Consider the following 20,877-nt stretch of genomic DNA (forward strand, 5'->3'; position numbering starts at 1 on the left):
AACCCTTCCCACAGGATTACCATCCTGTAAGTAGCGATGGGTGAACATACCCCAAATGAACTTATTATTTCCTCAGAAAGTAACGATTTATGCGTATAGTCATGGATGACAGTTCTCCTTTAATTTGAGATCTCATTCTGTGGATATGAGTTTTTGAACATATGTAATCATGGGAGCTGTATCTTGGGAGATGTGGTTTGGAATCACATCATGTGTCATGACATCATGTGTCACCATATTATATACCTCTTCCTGATTGGTTTTTTCCATGTAACCTTTCTACATAATCTTTACTTCCCATTTCCAGTTAGTATATGGAGAAGAGGAGAGAGAGATGGATTGGTATATGAAGGTGTATACAGCCAATACAGCCTATACAGACTGTTCCTTTGAACATGATTGGTTTGTGCCAACCTTTCCCTAAAGGGTTAATGTGATATCATCACAGGGGTTCAACCGTGTAATTCATTGCATGTACAGAAATGCCATAGTTTAGATGTAGACCGTGCATGCTCCAAAGCATTCAATCTATTCCTAAATTAATACTGAATTCTCAAGACAGAGATCTCTAAGCTCAATACAAAGGTGAGCATTTTGAGTGCATGAGTTTCCACCAATGAGCCAACTAATTATGAAATTCAGTGGCATCGCTACTTGTAAGGAGACACATGAAGAAAAGGAAATAGGAAGAAGGATAAAGGAAGACAACAGGTGCAGAAAGAGTGAAATTAAAATACTCCATTAATTGGAGAAAGTATATGAAAATAAACTTCTCCTGAGGCTCTTCTTAAAGAGTGGGAGGGTCTGGATTGTATAACTATCTGGAGGAAAAGTGCTATAGAGATATAGTGCCAATAGAGATGATGGGTGGGGACATAATATATGCACTCTTAGCCTAACTATAAAAAAAAGGTACTTAGAAGAACCAGGGATCAGAAAGGAATATGATCAAGGGGAAATAGGCCTAGAAGGCCTGAAATGAGTTATGGTGTCCAACTGCAGGTTTTGATGCAGTTTCCTGCTAAATAGTATCTACCATGTTCTCAAAAGCTTGTTTAAAACTGGGCCCTGGGGTGGAGTGAGAAGGCAGTTGCCAGGGTTTCTTGAAAATGAAATGCTGCTCATTTGTTTCTCCTCAGGGGCTACGAAGGACATTGCCTTTGCCTCCACAGGTGTACAGGATTTGGAACCACTGGCACTTTTTTTTTGGGGGGGGGGCTTATCTAGCTGCTTTTCTTGCTTATGTGTAGCTTTAGTTTAGTGTTAGTTGCATAATTCCTTCTACCTCCCCTCCATTTTTCCCAGAGAGAGGTGTTAATCCCCTTGGAAAGCAGAACCTAACCTCCTCTAGTTACTAAGTAGGTGACAAATTCTGCACTCCAAGGGAAAGCTCACAGGGGATTCTACTGCAAAATGCAGGAGAAGGAAAAGGTGTTTGGGACAGCTTAGATCTTTCATTTTCCTCCCACTTTCAAAGTTCCATGCTGTGCCTTGATATTCTAGACTGTTGCTGATGTCTCTATCCCAGAGAATAAAAGTTAGAGAGTCAATGAGATTATGCTTTTTACCAGACCACCCTCAGGGATGCTGTTTGAGAAAGGCAAAGGGGCTGTCTCTGCATAGAATTTCATACCACATGCAATTATTCCTCTGGAGAACTTGTATCTCTGACCAACTCACTGTTTCCACACACTGACTAAGCTTGTTATAAATCCTCTTTGCCTAATAAATAGGATGAGTGTTCAGTCTGAGTTGATAATGTTGCTAAAGCTTTATTGTGAAGCAATAAAGATAGACACAAATATCAATTTAACATCACACTAGTTTGGCCATAACGGTTGCAAGGATGTGTGTGAAAGTGTGGGAACAATGCTTGGCTAAACCCCAGAAGCCAGCTTCAGCACCGTACAAAATCATTTGCCTTTCCCCATTGCTAGCAAAAGCATGTGCAGAGCTGTTTCTGATGTGGAATCTGGGTTAGCCTGGTGGAAAAGTTTGATTTTATTATTGTAAACTCTGGAGCATTCACAATCCTGGCAGTTGATGCCCAAGCTAAATGTAGATGAGAAATAAGTCTTTCCTGTTTTTCACACCCTCACCCCATCCCAGGTGGTCCAAACTCCTTATATCAGCATTCGTAGCGATGGGAGTCTTCATCTTGAAAGGGTTCGGCTGCAGGATGCTGGAGATTACACCTGCATGGCAAACAATGTTGCTGGGACAAACAACAAAACTACTGCCGTCAGTGTGTTTGGTGAGAGAAACATTCAGTTTCTTAGGTTTTCAGTTTAAGAATGCACTAGAATCCTGAGAGAAAATATTAAATAGACAACTGTGTTACATACAAAAAAGATATATATGGGTCATCATCCCACCTTGTGATTCTCTTGTTCAGGACCCATTCATCTCAACGAGGCTTGCATGTTCTCATGAAAAGGAATGAGGCTTGTGCAGGAGAAGTTCCAAGTGCAGGGGTGGGCAACCTGTGACACTCAGCCTAACTCCATGTGGCCTTGGGCCTAATTTCAAAAGCCCTCTGGAAGCAATCAGTTCAGCCCCCCTGGCAAAAGTGATCTGCCCTCCCCCAGAAGCCCACTGGGTGGGGAGGAAGAAGAAAGGGGAGAAAGAGAAAAGGGAGAGGCCCTGCCCATTTTTAGTTCTGGCTCTGCCCACTACCAGCATGTGGCCACTGATGGATTACCCCTGAGGGAATGTGGCCCACAACAGAAAATAAGACAGCCAGGTTCCAGCTGCTCATGAGAGGAATAGAAATTACTTTTCCTGCATAGCCCTTGTGCAAGCTATGGGTAGTAACTGATGTTAATCCTATGTAGAGTAGACCTATTGAAATGAATAGGACTTAAGTTAGTTGTGACTAGCTTAAGTCTCATTCATTTCAGTCGGTCTTCTTTAAGTATGGCTAAAATTGGATACTACCCTATGTGTGCTAGGTAGTTGTGTGAAAGAGGCTGTTGTATTCAGAAGAAATGCTCTGGATACAGTCTGGATTTTCTCCCTTAAAGATCTGTTGCGTGAACCGCGTGTGCAAGAAGAACAGCTGTTTCACATGTACAGGATGGCTTGGACAGTGGAGCATGTGAACAAATCTGACAAGCCTTTTTAAAGAGCGAGTAAAATAAAATAAAAAATCACACGGCATCCAAAAATACTTTTCCCTGTGCAAAGGTCTTCAAGTGATGATAGTTTTTGCAGACTCACTTGCTTTATTAACAAAACAGAGCCATAAGTGGAAATTCTCCAAAGGCTGTCTATAAGAGATTTGATAATGGATAAAAATAAGCCATAACTGAAGAGAGTATGGAGTTTAAAGAAATAATTGGGTATCTCATTTTTAATACCACCAAGAGTGGCATGCCTGTTAAGAGAAAGCAAATAAAGGATTTGTAGTAGCATTCGATGTGTATTTCAGCAGCCTCAACTTTGTGTGAGGTCACGGTTGCTCTATTCTTCATGAGCAGAAAATTCTTTTCTATGTCAAATTAATGAAGAGATGCATACTCGGAGCTTCCCCACAAAATCGCTGAAATGTTCTTTTTCTGCATAACAAAAGAGGCCTTGTGCAAGTTAGTATTCATCTGTGTTTTTGCAAAGTGACAGTTCTTCCTTAAGTAGCACTTTGGGTTATATATTGTATCATGAAAAGCTGATGAGAGAAAAAGTTGTGCTAGCCATTGAAAGGATCCAAGACTTACGAGGGCAAGAAGGTTTTGAGGAAGAAATGCGAGAACAAATGTACATTCAAGAAAAATGTGCCCTGTCATGCCGCTAATTCGCAGACCCTTCAAAAATGAGGTAGTTCCTGAAAATGTTTTTTCTGAAGCTTCTTGAAAAATGGCCAGTTTTCAGCCAGCAGCTCCTGCAAAATCCAAACAGGCCTGGTGAGTTTTGTAGTTGGATGCTGTGGTATTTGTCCTGACATGTCTGCCACTTCCCCACCACTGCAAAACCCCTCTGTCATAATGACCCAGTGCAGATGTCGTGGAAATCCATTGTGTTCTAAAATTCTGGCTTACTGTGAGCGAGCCAGCATGCTAGTGCATGTGGCTTGATCATTCCCACTCAGCTTCTCCTGCCAGTGGGAGCACCTAAACAAGCCAGGGACTCTTCATCCCTGGTTTGTTTAGTGTGACATCTGAACCGGACTTGCCTCTCCCCTGACATGCATGAGTCATAAGCCAGAGTTTGTTTTTGTCTTATGACTCTGGCTTGTTTGATGCCCATTCAACAGTTAGGAAAAATGCTATATAAATACGAAGCATTGCTCTTTTCCAAATGCTTTTCATGCTTTCTGGGGTTATTTACCTTATGTTTGCTTGTGAGAAATCAGATCAAATAATTCTTAAAGTTTTGCTCACATGCACATTTCATTACCATTACCAGTCATACATTTTAAAGCATCCACATTATAAAAGGCAGCATAGAACATTTAATTTTTTTTAAAAAAATAAATTACACCATGGTTCTGTTTTGGAGAACCTAATTTAAAAACTCTTTGGAGGACATCCAAAGTGTTTTTTTTAATTATTTAAAGTATCTCCTCATGTTAGGATTTTCTCATGGGTGTGCTTCAGAAATCCCATGCCTGAGACTGGAACTCTGTGTTTTGGCTGTACCTGTTGTTAAAAGAGGTGATCCTTCATCTCTTTCTTCTCTCTCTTTCCCCCTGCCCTGCAACATTTAGGAATGCAAAATGTGTAATATGATGTCACTGCATTGTGAACTTCCCACCCATTGCTCCACTCCATTGGTGGTTGCTTTGGGGAGCAGGAAACCCACCACAACACAATGTCATATCATGTTACTGAGAGGGAGGGGGAGAGAGAGAGAGAGAGAGAAGAGAAGAGAAGAGAAGAGAAGAGAAGAGAAGAGAAGAGAAGAGAAGAGGAGATGCAGGGGTGCTGTTATCAATGGCAGTCAAACGTATCTCATAATGTTTTAGTTCCAGTCTGAGATTTAAACTGTCATACAGGAGGGATTTATGTATGTACTTGCTTATGAGTCAGTAGTGATAAGCGTTATGTAATGCGGAATAATTTGAAAAACACCTGGGTATTTGTGTTTTCAGTTCTACCAATAATCCAGCACGGACAGCAGATATTCAGTACTATAGAAGGCATCCCGGTCACGCTACCCTGTAAAGCCAGTGGAGTTCCTAAGCCATCTATTGTCTGGTCCAAGGTAACAACAATGCCTGGAGTTGTTTATAGTGAAAGATCAACTGAACTCATAGCTGAGCAGAAACAGGAATTAATGAATCTATTAAATTTAAATAAATATACATATTCCCAACATCTCAAGACCACTCACTGTTACAAGGAAAGGCCACCTTTTAATACTTGCTTTTAAATTTCTGAGTACAGTAAGAAGCCAAAATCAAAGCAGCATAAAAACACTTGCCTTTACTCTCAACCTTACTCATCCAAATTGGCTCCTGCCTCTTCATCTGCCAACACTTTTGTAAATCAATCTACCAAGGAAAGCTTGCAGTCCTAATGGTTTTTGAGAGGGGTAAAATAAATACATAGATTTATTTATTTAAAGTATTTGTATCCTACCTCTCAGTCGTCATTACCAAGGTGACTTACAACAACATTTAAAACTATTTACAAGAATTAAAACCAATGCTAGTAAAACATCAGTAAATCAATAAAAACAGAAAAAGCAGCAGTATAAATAGCAGCAACAGCGCACATCAAAGCTTAACACAGAAATAAGAGAATATTGAAAAGATCCTAGGCTGTGTGAAAAGCTTTACTAAAAAACAATAGTGTTTGTGATTTGTGTCTGAAGATCATCAAGAAAGATTTTTAGCAAACAGAGAGGGAGAGGTTGCTCCACAATCAAGGGCTGAATCTACACATAACAGTTATACCATTATCATACCGTTATCATAACTATTGGTGCCCACTGGTGTCATGTGTACCAATAGTTAGGATAACAGTATAACTGCTATGTTCATATATATTCATATATGCTATGTATATATGTGTGTGTGTGTGTGTGTGTGTGTGTATATATATATATATATATATATATATACACACACACACACACATACATACATATATACATACATACAGATATACATATATATATATATACACACACACACACACACACACACACATATATATATGCTATGTTCATATATATTCAGCCAAGGTGCCACAGCTGAAAAAGCCCTGCCTTTTGTTGCTCTGTGCTTCATTTCTGAAAATGGGGTCACTCTGAGCTTGGCCTCCAGTGAAGATCCTCATAGCTGGACAAGTTCATATGGGAGTAGCTGATTTTTTAGGTAGCTAGGTGACAAGCTGTTTATCCCACATTCTGGTCTTCATCTATCCGTGGCTATTAGACACAACTGATCAAAATGCAGTCTCAATGTTCAAGTGCAGATGGTAGGGACTAACAGGGAATCAACATTAATGATAATGCCAACTTGTGAATATCCCTTGGGACCTTCCTTCATCCTTTGGGAGACTTGGAAGGCTAAAACAAGGGAGAAGACCTTCTTGGTGGTGGACCCCAATTATGGAATGACCTCCCCAACAAGGCCCACCTGATGCCAACATTGTTATCTTTTCAGCACCAGGTTAAAACTTTTCTCTTTTCTCAGGCATTTGGCAGCATATGATGAGTTTTAATCAGGTCCTAGATTTGACTTATGGTTGATCGCCTAAAGTTATTTTTAGATATACAGTATGTTGTCTCTGAGAATACTGTTTATGTAAATGGTTTTTAAAACTTTATATACTGTATCTTTAATGGTTTTTACTCTTTGTAAACTGCCCAGAGAGCTTCAACTATGAGGCGGTATAGAAATATGAATTATTATTATTATTTATAAATATTTATGTCCCACCTTTCTGTGAAATGCCAAAGGTGTTTAACAACAAAAATAAATACAAAAAACTATAAAACAATTAAGAGACATCAGCAAAACTATTGGTTTCAAAAAAAACCCCAATAAACAAGTGGGGAAGGCAGTATGTTGAGTAAGACAGACCATTTGTTCTGACATAGCATAGCCATTCTTATGTCATCATTTCATCTGAGTGAATTCATGCCATTGGTATTCTCCTGTCTTTCACAGAAAGGAGAGGTGATTCCTCCCAGTGACCCAAAATTTTCTGCAGGGTCTGATGGGAGCCTGCATTTAGTTTCTCCAGGAGGTGAGGAGTCTGGGGAATATATCTGCACTGCAACAAATGCAGCAGGCTATGCAACTCGGAAAGTACAACTGACTGTGTACGGTAAGTAAAAGTTAAAGTCCAGAATGTATAAAACTCTCTAAGGGAGTTTCTGCACAGTGCTGCCCAGGACAGAGGTACTTCTGGTACTTAAGGGAGCAATCCTATAGGGATAGGTGGCCGCCTCCAAATTCGGAGGCGACTCCCTATCCAATGCAGGGCAGGCAGAGCACAGAGGGAATCTTCGCCTCCACACTCTGGCCACCCTGCATTTGTGGCTAGATGGCTGATTTTGGCTGTCTAGCCACAGTGCTTTGGGGTGGGGGCAGCTGGACGATGCATAAGAAGCATCGTACTGGCCCTTCTGAGGTCCCTGCCCCTCCCTGCCTCTGGGAATGCCCCCTTTCCTCCTGCTCCAGATGATCCATGCTGCCTATGAGGCGGTGGGGGAGGGGCAGGGAGGTGGTTTTCTGGGAACTGACCTTGGAACATAGGCTCCAAGGTCGGTTCCCAAAACCCAAGTAATCCTATGGCTGTCCAACTGCTGTCTAGTGGCTATAGGATTGCGCCCTTAGGTGCTGCTGCCCTTTTGGCATGAGGGTAGCTCTGCCTCCTGTGTCAGTTCTGTCACCCGATGTGGTCTAGCTGCAATGAGCATGGGGATTGCCCCCCACCCCCGCTTAACGTGTGAATTGCAGTGGCCTGTGCCCTAATTCAGAGTGCCAATCCCACACAAAGAGCAATATGTAGAAACACCGTTACAAGTTATCCTCTTGTTGTACCATAGAATCCCTCATAAAACCATAACGTGGAATAGTTGTATGGTTCAAATCAAATATATTGAGGTACTCATTGGCCTGGTTTGCACAGCACAACAACCCACCTCGGGTGATCAGCAGCTGGTGGCTGGAAGAGAAAAGGCGCTTTGGGGGCAGGTGTTCTTACTTCATTGTAAGGTGAAGCAGGCTTTTTTAAAAAAGCATTCCCTAGCAAGGGAAGCACCGAAATGGAGCATGACATTGACCAGGACATTGACAAGAGGGGGATATAGGTATGCTGGGCTAAATATGGGACAGGCACTCTTGCGCAAGAGTGCAATTCCCTGAAAAGAATTTTTTTTTAAAGTTTGAGAGCACGTTATCGCATTCATAAGGGCTCAGAAAGTTAATTTCCTTTGGTGATCTGATGTGAGGCAGGAGGGAGTTTCCCTCAGGAGCTGGCAATCCCAGTGGACCAATTTGAAGAAAAGGTGCTGACTTAGGGACCGAGGAAACAAGGAGTTCTCCTGCTAAGGTGCCTGGGATGCATGCCAAAGCCAGCAGGAGGACTGAAGGAGGACTGAAGGAGGAAACAAGCAATGGCAAGCCGCAGAGCGCCCAATCATCTTTTGGGTTAGTGAGTGAAAAACCAACCCATGGTGGCTTATTCACAGGGTGGCTTAGCGAGATGTGCGAATCTGCCCATTAACTGACACCTGGGTTTCTTTCCTGTGAAAACTAGTGCACTTGTTAGACTGTTGGGTGGCCTGGATTAAAATCCAATCTTTGGGTTTGTGGTGATTTTGAGATAGTTAATAGCTCTTAGCCTCTGTCCTTCCTGTTTCAATGTCTGACCACAAGTATTTTTGGCCGCTATGTCTGTAGAATTTAGCTGGCAACCAAAATCGAAAAAGGAACAGTTGCACCAGTTGAATTCCCAACGCGTTTCGACATGGGTCTTTATCAAGGGAATTACAAACTCTTAGAGACTTTTCTGGAGGAAGTCCTCTCCCTTACTTTTTCAGAAGAAGTAAGGGAGGGGGAATCCTACAGAAAAGCCTTGGAGGGAGCAATCCTATGTGGATCAACGGTTGCCTCCAACCCCAGGGGTGACGGTTTATCCACTGCAGGGCAGGAGGAGTGGTGAGGAGTGGATCTCTTCCGTGCTCCCGCTGCCCTGCTTTTGCGGCTAGACAGCCGATTTCGGACCTCAGAGTGTGGGGAGGGGCAGCCAGACAACATATAAGAAGTGTTGTACTGGCACTTCCGATGTCCCCGCCCCACCCCCAAGAATGCCCCATTTTCCCTGCTCTGCGCTGCTCTTCCGAGCGTGGAGTGTGGAGCCAATCCACACTCCCTATGAGGTGGCGCAGGAGGGGGTGGAGGTTGGTTCTCAGGGAACCGACCAATCCTATGACCATCTAGCTGCTGACTAGTGGGCATAGGATTGCACCCTAAGAGTTTGTAATTTCCTTGATAAAGACCCATGTCAAAATGCATTGGGAATTCAATTGGTGCAGCTGTTCCTTTTTTGATTTTGGTTTCCAGCCTTACAGCTGTTTTTTCTGATCTCTGTTGGTACTGTTTCTAGAATTCAGCTGGCCCAGAATGCTGCTCTGGAACAAGATTTGGGGCCATTTCCCCCCTTGTACTGCACCCTGTACAACACAGCCCCCTCTGTTCAGGAGGGCCTCTCAATCCTCTGGCGAAGGTTTTCAGGGGGTACAGAGAGGAGCGGATGAGAGCCTTCTGCTCACACAACCACTGGATACAACCCATTTGTCTGAAATGAAATACTTTGGTATATATTCCAGTCTGATACCTAGGTGTGTTTTGATGATAACATATGTGTCCGATTTTAGTAAAACCAAGGGTGTCCAGACCAGAAGATCAGCAAGGAATTTCACTGGAGAACCCAATAGTGATGTCAGTGATAGCTGGGGAAGATGTCACACTTCCTTGTGAAGTGAAAAGTTTACCACCGCCTATAATAACCTGGGCTAAAGAAATGCAGCTTATCTCTCCTTTCTCTCCAAGGTAACAATCGTTAACATCTGTTTATTTCTTTTGTTCGTTTTTGTCTTAAATTTGTCCCACTGATGTGAATAAGAGCTGCTAGATAACCCTCTTGTATCTCTAAGATGTACAGATGCCTTGCCTCAGTGAATAATACATACTGAGGATTCAGTGTTTCATCCCACTTTTTATCTCAGCCCCCACCCATCTTATGGGTAATGGAAATTCATTATCTGCAGTGTTTTGTGCCTGCCCTATGTAATCATGGGGCCACATATATTGTTTTGGGAGCAGTAGAGAGGATCAATACTCAGAGTGATAATTTAAGGAATTATCAAAACCCACTTGTGAAGATTCTGAACCCAGTGCCTGTCTTGTATAAGTTCTTCCCTGTCGTGTACAAACCATCCCTCCAAAATACACAGTTTCTGCCTGGCAGTAAGAGAAGAGGAACATCTCCTCCACTTACTGTAACACCGTTAAATTATATTTTTCTGCGAGGGTATGTCTTAATTGTTGTTCTGGCAGATCTAGCCAACCCCACAGGGTTCACTCTAATTGATGGATTGCTCCCACTCCTATCCTTCAGTTCCCCCTGATTCCTCAGCGTGAAGGTGGGTCGGGGTTCCCCGGGTCTTTGTTTCACCTTGAACCTCCAAAAGGAACCCATGCAACCATGGATAATGCTTTGTATGTAAGTTACTGAATCCATTTTAGGAATTGTACCACTGTACATTTAGCTAGAAGTTACTTGTTTATTGCCTTTTGTTGCTGCTTCTTATTTCTCCCACTCTCCTACCTTGCATCCTTCAATAAACTTTTTAATTTGGAATCTGGAGAGGACTAACTTTGCCTAGCTCAAATGATTAGACCCACCTACATGCCCAGGCTGCCTATGCAGTAGAGTAAGAGGCACAAAGGGGACACTGGATTTGGGCTAAGGAACTTGCTAAACGGACTTCCTTCCTTAAGTCAATAAACTACAGGTTTGGATTCCTCAGGCATTCAGACCTAGGTTGATTACCATGAATGGTGGTGGATGCCGGTACATTAGATGTGGAAGTACATTTCAATCTGTTTTGCCTCCCAGGAATAGTGGGAGGCTTCCTTCACTCCACCTTTTCCCACAAACCCTTTGACTTAACCTGTTGCCCTCATCCGCAATCAACAACGAAGTTGAAGTATGTGTTGTTGCTGCAGTTGTTCACACTCATCCCTTAGTGCCCTTGCCTTTCCCACTCCATTCCCCTCTCTACTATTTTATCTCTTTGCCTTTCTCTTCTCCCCCTGAGCTTATCTACACCATAGGCCTGAAATGGTGTAGTTTTCTTGCCCTTTCCATGGGGACGTCTGAGCAGTGTACTTGAATAAGAAGCTAGAGATCTCTTAAGACAGAATGGTGGGTACCTTTTCCGTACTGGTTTTATCAGAAATTCCCTCTCCAGAGGGAACTCTGGGAACTGTAGGGAATTTCTGACAGAGAATTCTCAGCAACTTCCCCAGATTACAATTATCAGGATTCTTTGGAGGAAGCCAGGACAGTTAATATTGTATAAAGCCAGTGGCCTTTGTCAGACATCATGGTTAGGAGTTTTGAGCTAACCATGTTGGTGTAGCGTGATGTCCGAACAGGTGTCTGTCCCAACTATGGTGGTTTATTAACCATGGATGAACCACGTTCACTAACCACTTGCTGCAAAATGGTTAGTGGGCTCTACCATGGCTTAGCGTGATGTCTGAACAGCTTATGTGGTTAACTGACAGCTGCCATAGAGCTCTGCGGCAAGAGTGGTCAAAGAAGGATTAGCCGCCAAGCACCAAGATAGCTGACAGCACCAAGCACCAAAATGGCTGACAGTGCAAAGGCCGCTGGAATGCATGGCCACCCATCTGGAGGATTGCGGGTTCCTGTGGGAGGGAGGGTGGTTAGAGAATGGTTAGTCTAACCACGTTGGGGAACATGGTTAGCTGCACGTGTGGCAGTAGTACTCGCAGTGGTTAACAGTAACCACCATGCACCATGGGTAGCCTAACCAACTTTCCCCAATGTGCGATTGAACAGGGCAATATAAACTTGTAGTGTAGAGCTGCCCTTCCTAAGATCTGCTACTTGGTTGCTTACTTGCATGTCTGCTGATGTACTTTTTCATTCCATAAAACGAAGTACAGAAAATTGTACAACAGATCTTTCTGGTCGTTTAATGTTTTCCTGAGCTATGATTATTGGCTAGTCTTTACCATTTGGGGGGTTAATTATACAGTTACCTTAGCTTTACCTCAGCTCTTTTTGGTCCAAAATTCTGATTTCAGTTTCTCTAGTCCATTTGCTGAAATCCTTAAGTTTACACACCAGGATTAACAAATTCTTCCAAATCCCACTATGATTTTTGTGGTTTTCCATATTTGTACAATACAGCAATGTGTATTGTATTGCAAAATACACTTCCATCTAATAGAATTTAATAATGTTGTTTCCATCTTCTCTGGCTGCTTTTATTAGTAATATTTATGTGTTAGTAATACTGTGCACTCTATTCTAGTATGTGGTGACAAGTAAAAAAAACCCTTTGAAATTTCCTGAAAAGCCCAAGGCAGGCTTTGCAGAACATCATTTAATTTAAGGAGAGGAGAGCAAGAAGAAAGTCCCTTGATGTGAAATGTCAAGTATAAATAATTTGCCTCAGAATTTTTCCATCACTCTCCAAAAAGGTCCAGGAGTAAATCCTCCCTTGGGGGGTGAGTCTGTCTCAGTCTTGGAAATGGTTACTATTGGTTCTTGTGTATTAAAAAAAAGTCCCAGTATTAGAGGTTTCACATTAGACAGAAGGTTAGGTTAGAACTAGAGCTGTGTGCAAATGGCCTCTTGAAATTCTCCACCTTACTTGTGGGCAGAGAAATTTGGGAGACAATTTCTCCAAATTTCTCCAGGGGGAGGAGAAATTCTCAACAGTTTCTCCCAGGTAGGATTCCTCATTGGCAGGGCTTGTAGCACAGCTTCTTTCTTTTTTCCTAAGGGTTTTGGGGTTTTTCATGCTGCAACAGCATCAACAGTCTTGGCAAGCTGGCTCCCAGTTTGCATCTACCACAATGAAGGTGGGGGTAGTGTTGTGTCTAGCTCCAGGGATGAGTTGGAGTTAATGCTCTGCCAAAAACTATCCTCCAAATTCCTGAAAGTTTTCTCCCCAATGAAAGAGGCTTCCATTGTTCTGCCTCATTCAGGATGTTCTATAATCTATGTTTGTGGTGGTTTTGAGTTTACCTAATCACAGCTAGCCTCCCCGGCATATTTCATTCTGTCGTTTGGCTCTTGTTTCACACCCAACTCTTCTCCCAGCCTTTTCCCATTTTCAGCTCTTATTCCCACCTTGGCTTTGTCTATCTGCTGTTTAGCTCAGCTTCACTCCTTTGCCCCTTTCTGTGGCTTTGATCCTCTTGTTCCTCACCTGACTTGGATTATAGGGCCCAGACATAGTGTCAGAATATGCCATTGGGAACTGAGTCTGTCATGTAGAGAAATCTAGCCCTGCTTTCTAATCCTATCTGTCCAGGACAACAGCTGGCAGTGCTGCTGGCCAAGCTGTCTGTCTTTATTTTGGCATGGCGACAACAAGGAGACTCATTCCAACATAGAGAATCCCTCCTTTTCAAACATCATATTGAATACGTATCAACCATTGACAGCTTATCTCAGTGTTCCCAAACCTGGTGCCCTCCAGATGTTCTGGACAGCAACCCCCAGGATTCCTGGCCATTGGCTATGCTGGTTGGGGCTGATGGGAGTTGAAGTCCAAAACATTTGGAGGTTGGGAAGGATGGCCAGTGTGGTGTAGTGGCTATAGTGTTTGACTAAGAGTTAGGAGATCTGGGTTCTAGTCCCCACTCGGCCATGGAAGCCAACTAGGTGACTTTTGGCCAGTCACAGACTCTCAGCCCAACCTACCTCACAGGGTTGTAGTTGTGAGGATAAGATGGAGAAGAGGAGGATTATGTACATTGCCTTGGGTTCCTTAAAGAGGAAAAAGGCGGGATAGAAATGTAATAAAATAAATAAATAAATACATTAGTTTCCATCACTTCTGACTTGGATCTTGAACCTCTATGGCTGTCGGTTCATACAGTTGTCTTTGTCTTGGCATTTGTGTTTTTTATTCAGCCAGTCTTGACTTTTAGCCACATTGACATGCACTGTGCTATCTTGTGAATGTTGACGCCATGCTCAGAAGTCAGCACCCATCAAATTTTTGGCACGCTGTTCCAACTGTTTGAAAAGCACTGGCTTTGCACAGCTATGGTTTGCAAACCTGTGGAATCACATTTGTCTTCCTTCTCCCTTGCAAGAATTGTCACCTGCCTTTCATGGGCTTGCTTCATGTTGGCATCATCATACTGGTAAAGTGTTATGTTGGCATTAAAGCAAGGAAGGTTAAAGCTAATCAGGATTCCCTTGTAAGTATGGTTTGTTTGAACTGAAGTGGGTTTACAGTTTATAGTTAAGAGCAATTTAACCATAAGCACAGGAATGGGCGACACACAGCCAGCGGACTGCATACAGCCCCTGGGGCCCCCAGCACATTCCCAAATTAAAGGTTTTTAAATGAACAAAATTTCATTTAAAAACTGAAATGAACAAATGAACAAAATGGCTCTCCTTAGTGGCTATGGTGCACTAAAATGGACATATTTAGCTTGTTTGCAAACCAGTTAAATTTAACCCTTTTACTGCTACTGAGCAGTTTGCTGCTGGTTTTTTTTTCCTACCTAGTGGCAGCCCATGGGTGGGGGGCACAAATGGCCCCTGGACCTCCCACAGTTACCCACCCATGCCTTAGCACAAATGGTAAATAAGTCCAATGTTAAGATCCTCAGTAGATGGTATACAACTCAAAGTAATTTGACTGAACTACAGCCAGTTTCACTGGAAGGGCTGCAGACAAATTGGGGACCTAGTTTCAAAAAGCTTTGGTGGGAGTGTTCTTTTGCCCCTATCTATTGCTTTTTGGGGATTAGTGGTTGACTGCTGCCAAGAACATATTCATCCCTGGATCAAACATTGCTGTAGCTCCCCTCACAATGACTTACTGAAGCAACTGTCCGCTGTGACAAAACTTCTCATTGCTAAAATCTGGAGGTCTTCCATCCAATCAGCTAAGCAACATGAGTTTTTTGAGGAAGTGATGATTATTACATACAAACTCAACCAGTAGGTGCAGCTAGCTAGAAATCTGACCCAGCAAAAAATATAATGGCTCAGTTTCCTTTCGTTACATATGTAGGGTCCTTAGCAGCCAGTGAATATATCTCTGCCAAATACAGGCGTGTGGATTTAATCTGTTAACACTGAACGCTCTTTCCTAACTTATCTCAGTTCATCTCTTTGATTGTTTCCTTGTTCTCTCATATTGATTTAGCCTTGACAAATCCCTATTCTTGGTCAGTAGAGGAGTGGAGCAGACAGCAAAGGGTGAACTCTACTTCTGGTAGAATACAGAGCCAAACAGAGAAAAAACTTTCCAGGGAACAGGAACCTTATAGTTATAGGATGTGTCTTCAGCATGTAATTTGCTCTGAAAAAAAATGCTTGCATATAACCTTTTTCAGCATTAGAACAGTAGTACAGAGAGAAAAAATATGGAGGAACAGGGAAGAGGATTCTGATGGTGTCCCTAGAGAAGTATAAGAAATTTGTTTCAGTTCATTTTTAATCATGATTTACTCAGTTTGTACCTCCCGAACCAAATGGACTCCAACACAGTCTGTGATCGAAGGCCATACATTTTCAAGCTTGCAGTGTGACTCCAAAAATGCTTTCAATGGCATGCTTTCATCTGAAAAATGCACATGAGAAATGCATACATCTCAAAAATGTGCACAAACATGCTTTAATCAATGGAAGAAGAATGCGCACATTTCAAAAATGTGCACAATTTATGTGTACATTTGGAAAAATACGCACAAAAATACACGAACAAATATATGCAAAAAAAGAAAAAGATTGCGCTCTGATAGGGACACGAGATGGAAGAAGCTTCGAGGTGGAATTTGAAGAAGTTTGACAAGCTCGAGTTTTACTTGTATACACATCCCCAGGCATGTCTAACTGAGAACTATCTGGAGAATCGTGCAGATGACATACTCAAACCACCCTCCACATTCTGTTTTTCCCATGTTATTGTGGGCAGGTCTGTCTGCTTTGTTCCCTGCTTACCAGAAGAATACAGTAAGCCCATCTTTCCATAGTCTGTGGAAACATACAGTTATAGGACCGCTTGTAGCCCTCCAGATGCGTCAGACTATAACTCCCATCATCCCCATCTGTGGGAATGGGCACCTAGTTAGGGAAGGCAGACCTAGAGCTACAATACAATAGAAGCTGTTACAAGTCTCTTATTACGAACACCGTATGACAGAGTTTGCAATATGAGTAATTGTACAGCATTTTGTTTTTCCTGTTTTGATTGGAGGAATTACTCTGCGGTAAGTTTCCAATTCCAAATTACCATAAACATTTTTTTAACCCCTTTGATACTTTGCTCTCTGGATGAAGGTTTTTATGGGTTTGTGGCATTCTTGTTGTGGGCACCTGATCCTTCGAAGCCATCTGATGGTACACGTGGACAACCCATGACACATGGACAACCTGTGATCTATCCACAAGCAGGTGTGGGGAGTCTTCACTTGGGTTGAGGAGTCCATACAGCAAGGAGTAGTGTTGCTACAGCTGCGAGTTACTTTTTCCTCCATGTTAGATGTAGCACAAATGTTCCTGTTGGAGAGAACCAGGGAATCCTATTCAGACTATTTGTTAGATTTATAGTTTGCTTTGCCAGATTGGGTCAACAAAGTGGCTAACATGCCTAAAATATGATAAATAATTTAAGTACAACCACAACAGTCAGACAATTAAACATAAGGAGATAAAACATTTTAAAACTGCTGTCAAAAATCAGTGACCTATAATTCAAAAGCCTGACAGAAGATATATATGTTCACTGTCTCCTTAGGAGCCAATAGAATGGATCTGGAAGATCTCCATCAGGAGTGAATTCTGCAGATCAGGGGCCACCATCAAAAATGCCCTGTTCCTAGGCCAGATCAGTCTTGCTTTTGGTGGTGGGGACACCCAATGGAGCTCCTTAGTTCCTAATCTCATTACATATTTGGGGAAAGCACTTCCTCAAATATGAAGGCATGATAGGAAGCTCCTCCAGTTTCTCTGTAGATTGGATCTACAGGATGACATGTTAAAGGGAATCCTTTGGTCATTCTGAATCTTACTTCGTTTAGGAGCTATGTAGAATGAAGGAGTTAGACAGATTGCAAGCACAGTTAAGTAAAACAGCTCAACCTGAGCAAAAATAACACCAAACAGATGTTGTTTAGTGTGTGGTATTCATTACTAATGTCTAAGTAATGCTTGTTCTCCTTGTGGTAAATATTTATCCAGCCATATCTGTTTCCTATTTTTCCAGACACACCTTCCTCTCCTCGGGTTCAATGAAGATCACGGAGACACGAGTTTCAGACAGTGGCATGTATATTTGCGTAGCCACAAACATTGCTGGGAATGTGACTCAGTCAGTGAAACTAAACGTATATGGTAAGTTGTTAAATTTCCATAAGAATCTTTTCGGAGTTGGCAGAGGACAGTGCATTACGTAAATGCAGAGGTACTGCTATGGTCACTGGCACCAAACTCAAATCGGCTGAAGAGCCAGGTTCCCTGTTCAGTAGATACTAGGGGCCCCCAGCAATAATGTTTCATTTCCAGTCTTTCTTTTAATGTGAGTGTGTGTGTAACAGCAGTTGTAAGGCCAGTGGTGTATTTATGAAGGCATGTCAATCCTGCTTTTGGGCTCTAAAAAGAGCCCCGAAGGCTGAATATACTCACAATTGGTCATTTATTTTTAAAAATGCTCCTTTCCATCCAGCCTTTAATGTACACCCTCCAGTACTGCCTGGCTCTTCCCAGCTCTGCATCTATGCTATTGCTTGCCTTCCAGAATCCTTCCGGCTATTGTAATAGCGTCCTCTGGATCCTGACAGCCTTACTAAGACCTGCTGCTCAGGCACAGCCTATTGGGATGTTCTTCTGCAGAAGCACTATACAATAAAAGGGACCTGCATGTATCCTTAGGGCCTTTCCAGACACAGCAAACAAATCCAAAAACTCCTATCTTCAGTTAGCACTAAAGATAACACAAAAGCACTAAAGGTAATATATGGATTAGCACTGCAGTTTCTATCAGCAGTCCACATTTCCTCCTAACTGTTGTTCCTTTTTGCTTCTGCCTGTGTAAGGGAATCTTCTAGAAGAGTTATATCTGTTGTGTGGTCCCTGACTGACGCAGCAAATACAATTCCTTTAAGAACAGGATAGGCTAAGCAAAGATTTATTCCATCAATATACTATATAGCCTCTTACCTGTTGACCTGCATGTGTGAAAGAGTCACTGAAGGCAGCATTGCTTTTTTTTAACAGCTGCCTGATAAACATAAGTTTAGCCGGCGAAGCTCCTCCCAAGCTTCACTCGCTAAATATCTAATTTCTGTTAAAGGCACAGGCGCCACGACGGAAGAAATATTGGCAGCCACCACAATTGCAGGTCAAAACTCCACAGAGTATTCAAATTGCCACAAGTAAATGAAGTGATGAGAAATTAGGGGTCATGTGCATGTGTGACCCAGCTCATGAAGTGCTTGGATTTGCTATTAATTCATAATAATGAAACGAAACATTTTTTGTTATTATTTTCATACATACAGCCACCCCTTCTGACTTTTTTTTATGTTGTTGGTCCCTTGGAAAAAAAGAAATGTTTTAAATCAATGGTAGGAACCTGTTGCACGTTGAGATCCACTGAGGAATGCCTCCATGTCTGCTGTGGGACCCCTGGGCTTTGCAGAAGGCTTTGAGGCATGTTCAGTGGAGGCCAGTGGCTCAAAACATGGTGGGGCTGTGAATCCATTCTGGATTTCAGTCAGAACCAGCCAGAACTCTGAAGGAGCTGGCTGGTTCTGACTGAAACCCAGAATGGATTCACAGCCCCACAGAAATCTGAGCCACCAGCCTCCACTTGGCATGTTCTAAGGGTACACAGTCATTTTATGCAGATCGTGGCCAGACCCATTGGGCCTCACCACTGCCTTGGATGAACTGGGTGTGTGGCCCAGAACCTACCCAACCCTTCCTTGTGGCAATGCATGGCATGGGAAGATCAGTAGTAGTTGCCTGGAAGAACACAGTTCAAAACCTGCTGATTTAGACAATGCCTATAGCAGTTACAAGGATGGCTATCTATTGTTTTTTCCTCTGTGGGACCAGCGGTATGTATTCCATCCCTGTGTTATCTTCCTGGCTGAACTTGTGTTGGCTGCTGGGGATTTAATAGAGAGGAAGTTAGACCCTCAAAGAGGATCTGTAATGACCCATCATTGCCAGACATTCGGATTGCTTCGCCCTGCACATAGCAAGAGTGTGCTTGAGAGAGTGAGAATGGAAAATAAAACACAAGGATTTCCAGTCTAGACTTGCGGTATTGAAGCAGCAAAGACCTTCTGAAAGTCTGCACAGTTTAAAGCATTCGATTCCAGTTGTATTTTCTTTTTTAAACTTACGGAGAGAGCAATCCTCAGGCCCCTAGATAGTGTCTGGGGAGGCATAGGATGCTGCAGACTCCTGTGCCTGTAGACAGAGCTACTAGCACAGAAAAGGAGATCTGATCCTGGATCTTCCCTCCCCCACCCCTCCCACGTGCAATGGAAAGCTTCTCTTACGAGCTTGCAACTGCAACCTTGTAAGAGAAGTCTGGAGCGGGGGGAGAGAAAAGCGGGGAGGGGAGAGGAGAGGCTGTGTCACACAGTATCCTATGGCTTTTCCAGCCCTCTCCCTGCCCACCGAAAGGTAAGTCAGCTACTTGAGCTCCGAGGCCTGTCTAGGTGCTTTTTCGTTTTACCTCCATCGTCTTCTTGCTCTGCCTGGCTCTTGCCATGGGTGGAACGTGGCATGCTTTGAATGTGCCCAAGAGCTGGACTTTCCACCCTAAGCCACTAGGATAGGTCAGGTTAAAAATGTAAAGACATATCTAGTTATAAAACTGCAATTTAATGTCTCTGTGGCTGCAATCCTGAACACAAGTAGGAATTACTTACAAATGAAAATGCATAGGATTGCACGGTGAGGGATCAACCATAGGAGTTGTGTTCCCAATAGACAGAGGGCCCTGAGTGTGGAGCCTTCCACCGATCTTATGGGTGGAAGAGCCATGCTACAGGTTGTCGGACTTTTTTTCTGTCTAACCCTGCATAGGATTGTGCCTGTAGTCATTGGAACAGTGCACAAATGGTATTGGTAAGAGGGTCCTCTGTGTTGTTTTCCAGGATTGTATTGGGAATGAAAGCAGCCTTTAAAATATGTAAGAGCCAAATGCTGTGCTGTGTTGATCATATTTTAATGAGTTGTCTTCTTCTGAGTTGTATGTTTCCAAGCCTGATTCAAGGTGCTGATTTTAACCTACAAAGCCTTACATGGCTTGGGACCACAATACCTGATGGAGCGCCTCTCCTGACATGAACCTACCCATACACTACGCTCAACATCTAAGGTCCTCATCTGGCTGCCTACTCTGAGGGAAGCTCTGAAGATAGTAACAAGGGAGAGGGCCTTCTCGGTGGTGGCCCCCCAATTATGGAATGATCTCCCCGATGAGGCCTGCCTGGCGCCAACATTGTTATCTTCTTGGTGCCAGGTCAAGATGCCTCTTCTCCCAGGCATTTGGCAGCATATGATAAATTTTAATCGATCTGATTTAATCGGACTTGTCTTATGGTTATAGTTGTTTGCTTGAAGTTGTTTTAGATATATGCTGTCTTTCTGTATATTGTCTGTTTGTGTA

At 42.8% G+C, this 20,877-nt stretch overlaps 1 protein-coding gene across 1 annotated transcript in view; it reads left to right on the plus strand.

The window, feature by feature from the left end:
* HMCN1 (hemicentin 1) overlaps positions 1-20,877 on the plus strand; it is a 349,376-nt gene that overhangs the window by 158,078 nt on the left and 170,421 nt on the right. The window contains exons 19-23 of the mRNA XM_084848192.1: positions 2,110-2,254; positions 5,087-5,199; positions 7,115-7,274; positions 9,832-10,006; positions 17,455-17,582. Of these exons, the coding sequence (XP_084704318.1) occupies positions 2,110-2,254; positions 5,087-5,199; positions 7,115-7,274; positions 9,832-10,006; positions 17,455-17,582 (721 nt within the window). The remainder of the gene's footprint in view (positions 1-2,109; positions 2,255-5,086; positions 5,200-7,114; positions 7,275-9,831; positions 10,007-17,454; positions 17,583-20,877) is intronic.

Source organism: Heloderma suspectum, chromosome 4, assembly GCF_057233095.1.
Source record: "Heloderma suspectum isolate Gila_16-S chromosome 4, 16-S_ref, whole genome shotgun sequence".
NCBI classification, from domain to species: domain Eukaryota; kingdom Metazoa; phylum Chordata; class Lepidosauria; order Squamata; family Helodermatidae; genus Heloderma; species Heloderma suspectum.